General features: G+C 44.6%; 1 protein-coding gene across 2 annotated transcripts; it reads right to left on the bottom strand.

Annotated features, from left to right (window-relative positions):
- Nucleotides 1-278: 278 nt before the first annotated feature.
- On the bottom strand, nucleotides 279-5,516 carry coa8 (cytochrome c oxidase assembly factor 8). Of its 2 annotated transcripts, none has more exons than XM_079573586.1 (5): nucleotides 5,259-5,516; nucleotides 3,376-3,573; nucleotides 3,125-3,188; nucleotides 1,500-1,590; nucleotides 279-497 (listed from the first exon to the last, which is right to left on the bottom strand). In XM_079573586.1, the coding sequence occupies exons 1-5, from the start codon at nucleotides 5,403-5,405 to the stop codon at nucleotides 377-379; spliced, it is 621 nt and encodes a 206-aa protein (XP_079429712.1). In that variant the 5' UTR covers nucleotides 5,406-5,516; the 3' UTR covers nucleotides 279-376. The 2 variants fall into 2 exon arrangements, with proteins under 2 accessions (XP_079429712.1, XP_079429713.1); XM_079573587.1 differs by having other exon boundaries at nucleotides 5,268-5,516.
- Nucleotides 5,517-6,011: the final 495 nt, after the last annotated feature.

Genomic DNA, 6,011 nt, shown 5'->3' with positions numbered 1-6,011 from the left:
TGAATAATCGGAAAATCGCAATATCTTTTCTCACAAAGCTGTGTATCTTTGGGTCACAATTTACACCAATTTGAGTAGAGTTAAAAGTAGCGTTACTCCAAATATTTACTGTCAAGAGATCGACAAAAGGCCAGGACTGAAAAATACAACATTCATTCAAACTGTGGATCTACTTCAGCAACTTTTCCAGGTCTTCAAAGTCCAGCCATTTTCATGAACACAGAGACAAAGTGATAGACAACAGAGAGCCTATGTTGTAAAAAAAAAAAAACAAATAAAGTGGATGAATGGTGCCATCTGCAGGTGAAGGGAGGCGCCACACTTTGAGATTGCAGAAACACATTTATTGAACACACTTTATCCCCCGTGGACGGCGTTACGTCGCGGTCGGGTCGTTTTTCTTGCCACTGTTTGCTGGAGACAGATTGTTCCACATGTTCTGGAGAGTCACTCGAGCCATGAGGACGGTGATGGTGAAGTTACGCCTGTACCACTCTCTGCAGACACAGGACCGACACGGAGGAAAACAGGAGACAAATTAATATTACATGTACAATTGCAAAAGAAAAGATCTGGCTCAAAAAAGTACTGTTATTTCTGGACTATGAGCCGCTTCTGATGCTTTGAACCTTACGGCTACATTTAAAGTGATAGTCTAAGTTTAAGTGTTTTACAAATGTCATAGAGTCTGTATAATTGACCGCCGGGGTCTGAAATTTGAGGTGACATAAGTAATGGTAAATGGTCTCAACTTATAAAGCGCCTTTCCACTGACATTAGACACTCAAAGCACTTTACAGCAAGGAACCAGTCACCCATTTACACTCTTATTCCAACACCAGTGTACGCAGACACTGGAGCGCACTTTCAGGAGGCAGGATTCAAACCCCTGACCCTCCGAACATGAGAGCGGTTCTGAAGCCCCTAATGAGAGACCAACAGGCCCGGTTTGAACCATGAGGCCGTCCTTCCGTGGACCCACCACCTGCAGGAGGAATCATAGGTGCTGTTGCAATGTGATTTGGGCAGCTCCAACGGCTGCCCCTGGTCTATCTGCCAGCTGATAGACCAGTGTGGCCTATATAATTATAAATTATGTTGGTGCAGCTTATATTCAGGTGCGCTCAACAGTCCGGACATTACGGTGCTTTTGTGCTGTTTGCCGTGGTCTGCGTGGGGCTCGCTGTGGCCGATGTTTTTCGGGGAAATAAGAGGAGCTACGTTATCTCTCTCTCTGTTTTCACAATTGGGTAAAATCCCCCACGCTTCTCCTGTGGGCCCAAAATCAGGTTTAATGTTCAAATATGCGACTGAGATTTAGGTGCGTCTTTCTGAGTCCAGTCTTTGGGTAGTCCCTCCACGCGACGAGACACGGTTCTCTGCAACTGCCTTAAACTCGCCACGACTCGGAAAGACAAATCACCAGAATCAAAGCAAAACCGGGCAAAAACATGGTGTTGTGTCGTGTGTGCTAAGCTTTAGGGTAAAGGAAGACTCACTTGTTGTAGTCTGCGTGTCGCGTTCTGTTTGTGTCCAGGAAGTTTTTGTAGAACACGGCCATTTCTTCACTGTCTAAAGTGCGTCTCCTTCCTGAGGGTCAGAGGCAGGAGAAGGACCTTAAGGCCTGTTCATGCTCCACAACACGCAACAACTTTCAGAGCTGCGAGAACAAAATGATGTCATTTTGTTCTCACAGCTCCTGTTCGGCAGCTTTTGCTGACACTTCAGTTCAGCAGAACTTTGTTCGGCAGGGCTGCGAGAACTCTCGCTGTGATTGGCTGGATTTTTAGTGGGCGGGGTTAATTTGGCGGAACCAGGAAGCGAGAATCCAATAGGTGTGTTTAAGATGAAGTGCGAGTCCGAGGGCGGAGAAAAAGGCGCCTCTAATCAAGGCAGACACATCTCAGCCCCGAGAACAGAGAGGAGCCTCAGATCACGCAGCGTCTCGCGTTTGTTAGAAAGAGTTTGTGAATAAAACTATTTTAAAAGTTTGTGAACACATTTCTGCTTCTCCCACACACCAGACAAATCGCCCCATCACTACAGCAAAAATAACAGACTCTCCTCTTACAGTTTAGGATTAGAATATTAAACTTATGCTTATTTAAATGTAGGCCATATGTTGAACACACAGGCACTTTCTGTCAAATATGAAGCATTTCTGCAGATTTAAGCAGATCTTTGTGACATAAAAATAAAAGGAGGCAGCGGAGCGTCAGGGCAACACATTTCCGATCTAAACACAACTCATATCCAATCATTTGTCAGTCCTCTGTCAGCGAACGTGTTTACAGCACTTCATTTCCCACAATCCCTTTGGCCTTTGTAGTTCAGCCAGCCGAGCGAGGCGGAGAAAAGCAACTTCGCTCGCCTCCCCAAGGCGCTCCAGCCGCCTCGGTCTCACGAGAATACGGGCACCGTCGCACAGGTGGCGTCAGAGCGAGGCGGGGCCATCTTGGACACGAATCTGACCGGCATGCACGCTCACCTGCAGCGCCTCGCTCATCTTAAACACACCTAATGTTTACTTCCTAACAGGAAAACAGGAGACAACATGGATAGTTTTGAGGCTACGCTCACGGCAGTAAAACATTTGGCTGAAGGATTACACGGACACGCAAATGGAGGGATGAAGAGGAAACAGAAGAGCCTGGTGCTACTTGTGTGAAAGAAGCGAGTGATTAAAAAATGTGGTCAGGCTCGGGGACAGAGGGACACCAGGCTTGTTCATCTTAGACCAGGGGTGCCCAAAGTGGGGCCCGTGGGCCAAATTTGGCCTGCCGGAACAATTCCGTTGGCCCGCCAGAGTGACCTACTTTTGCACCGCATAATAAGGTTAACACTAACTCTCTTCACATTCATTCTCAATGGTAAATATGGATGCAGTACACTTTTTGACCACTAGCGTCAAATTGGGGGCGCTGTTTCACTCCTTTAGCCAAGTTAAGGAAACGCTGTTGTGATGTCTTGTTTGTTTTGGCTGCTGAAAAAGGGGGCGTTCTGCAGCAACACGTCTTATGGAGTACGAAATGTCAGAGCCAAGACGAAGTTCTCGTGTCTTGTGGAGTATGAACAGGCCTTTAGTGTCATTTCTCACTGTATTTGCACAGACCGTTTCACCCACCTTGCTCATCGCGCCGAGACAATCCCTTCGCACGGAGCTGTGACGCTATAAAAGATTCTTTTTCCTACAAAGAAAGAAGGAAATATATTTTTAATTCCCAGAGTGTGCCAATTCCCTTCCATTTCCTTTACATCAGAGGACAAATATGACAGCTCATTGTTGGAAAAAACTTGCAGTATGGGTGTGCATGGTCTTCAAACGAGGCGAAAGTGGAACTGAAAGTGACCTTTAGCAGGTTATGAGGGGCGCACCTGGCTGAATGTGACGTTCTGTTTGGTCCAGAAGCCGTGGTTCCAGTCCTCCGTCTCCTGCCTCAGCGTGCGCAGCCTCTTCTCCAGCTGCGTCTCTCCCTCCGGGACTCTGTAGACGATGGGGCGCATGTTGGACAGGCGGTTCGGGGGCCCGATCCAGTCGTGGGACGCGCTGGGGGCCGGTCTCTGGATGGACGTCTGGAGGAGAGGACGAAACAGGATAAAGAAACGTGTCACTGGCCAATTAAACTGCACAAAAACTGATGAACACAGCACTTTTAAAGGGGCTAGATGCAAGTTGGCAATTTTATACTCACTACTGTCACCTCAGGTCATACGTGTAACTGCAGCTTCTATATTAAGCTCGTGCATGACGGCACTTCGGACCCGAATTAACACCTTTCTGAGTGACAGTTCATGATTTTAGAGGCAGTTGTGGTGAACAGGTCTGGGCTCATTCTACATGTCTGGAACATGTAAAGGCAGGAAAATACTTTATTTTAACATTTTTAAACGCTGTACAGACCCTTTAAAGTCTTTTATGTTTTATAAATGAATGACCATTACAACACTTTGAGCTAGTTGCACCTTTTTTCCAGTGTTTTTTTTTTTTACTGCAAATGGCAAATAAACTGAATCTGGCATCAAAAAAATAATCGACAGCAGGTTCTGAAAATAAATAAAAAATCTTTTAGGATTTTGATGATTTTTTTATTTAAATGGGAAAAAAATCGTGGATAAAAACTGGGAAAATTTGGGGAAAGATTTTCAAGAAAAAAAAGACACATTTGGGAAAATTTGGAAAAAAAAAACACTTTAGAAAATTGGAAATAAACTTAAAAAAAAAGTTAAACATGGGGGAATAAAATTACAAAACATAGGAAGTGTTTTTTACGGCTATTTGTACGAAATGTCTTGGTTGTTTAACCTCAAACAAATGATACGTCAGTGCAGTGGTTAGCGCTCGTGCTTCACAGCAAGGAGGTCCCGGGTTCGATTCCCACCAGGACGGGGCCTCTCTGTGGCGTTTACATGTTCTCCCCGTGTCTGCGTAGGTTTCCTCCGGGTACTCCGGTTTCCCCTACCACCAAAAACATGTACAATAGGCCAGGATGAAGGGGAGTGTGTTTGAGAGTCTGGTGTGGCTTGTTTACATGCATAAGACGTTCATTAACATGCACTGTCCCATCAAATAAACCAATAAATAATCAAAATATAAATGCAAAAGAAATTAAATGAAAGGAAAAGGATGTTTTATGGTTCTATATGACAAATGATTTAGTGTCGGTATCGAAAAGAGTATTGTTCAGGTATTGGTATCGAAACCAAGTATTGTTTAAGTACCAGTATCATATTTTAACCTGTAACCAGCTAATTCCAGTTAATTAGAATTAACCAGTTAATTCTTTATGCTTCTGACTGGTTGAGACACAGTCAGATATTTATGAAAAACACTACAGACCCTAACTTTAAAAACAAAGTAGGTTTTCATAAAAAATACACAATTTTCATGTCATTTTTGCTCTATTTGAGTCTGTAAACGATTAATCGATTACTAAAATAGTTGTCAACCATTTCAATAATCGATTAGTCGTTTCATTATTGCATTAAAACAGGGTTTCTATGATGCGGCACATTTTTACTTTTCTACTGCACAAGTTCATTAACAAAACGTTTAAGCTGCACGTTCATTGCTCTTTTGGTCCAGTTTTTTCGTGCTTTTTTTCGTGTCACATTTCTGTTGCGTTTTCATCCTCGTTTTCCTCTGTTTTTTGGCGTCATTTTGGGTAAAGCCAAACTGGAGAAGATGTGCTCGGTCCAGGTAAAGGGTGAGAGGTTAATGGCGCGTTTACCTCAGTGTTAAACAGCAGAGTGACTTTTACCTTCTGTACCTTCACCTTCCGCTCCTCTTCTGTGGGTTTAGTGGATGCGCTGGAGGCTGTGGAGCTGCAGAGGCGGCCGTGTGCAGAGACAAACCCCGGGACAGGACGCACCGGGGCCCGCAGGAGACTCCGACACACCGCCGACATGATTCAGGGACAAATGAACCCGAATGTGTCGGAATAAAGTCGCGCGGAGGCTGCACGAGCCGCTAATGTTTGACCTAGAGCGGCTCGCGGCGTGTTTACAGTTTGCAGAGTCACGTGGTGCGGAAGCGGACTGGCTACTTCCTGTTTACAAACCGGGCTGCAGCCAGTTCAACAGCGTCATCTGCTGGAGAGAAAAGGGTAGTGACGTGGGACATGAATTCAAACTACATCACATAAATATCAGCGCTGAAGCGTTTCCTTTGCTATATTTAGCCCAAAATCACACACACAGATAGATAGATTTGTTTTTTTATTGCCTTAAATGCAACCTGTGAAAACATTAGATGAAGGAATGGAGCAAAATTTGGAAAATCGAAAAACTGGGCAAACTAATCGGCTTGTTGCACAATGTGGCTACGCTAGTTCCTCTGAGCTGAAGCTGTGGGCGCTAGCACTTCCTGTTTGTATTAATTTCCATTAAGATGAGCTCAGACCAGTGAGTTCCTGGTAGAAATATTTCCATAGACGAGATGTTTATAAGGATCGGGGAGTTTGTCTTGAAGCTAAAGGCTAATTTAAACTCTTAACTCCCGCCTGAACCGAGAG

Source organism: Gobius niger (assembly GCF_951799975.1).
Source record: "Gobius niger genome assembly, chromosome: 16".
NCBI classification, from domain to species: Eukaryota; Metazoa; Chordata; class Actinopteri; order Gobiiformes; family Gobiidae; genus Gobius; species Gobius niger.
The sequence above is the reverse complement of the archived record's forward strand: the minus strand, read 5'-3'. Positions and strand labels throughout refer to the sequence as shown.

Excerpts from the sequence above, each read along its gene's own strand:
- coa8 (XM_079573586.1), bottom strand. The coding sequence starts at position 5,405 with ATGTCGGCGGTGTGTCGGAGTCTCCTGCGGGCCCCGGTGCGTCCTGTC. Across the intron at positions 3,574-5,258 it reads GGAAGGTGAAGGTACAGAAG|ACGTCCATCCAGAGACCGGC; the intron begins GTAAAAGTCACT and ends CCTCTCCTCCAG. Across the intron at positions 498-1,499 it reads CGACACGCAGACTACAACAA|AGAGTGGTACAGGCGTAACT; the intron begins GTGAGTCTTCCT and ends CTGTGTCTGCAG.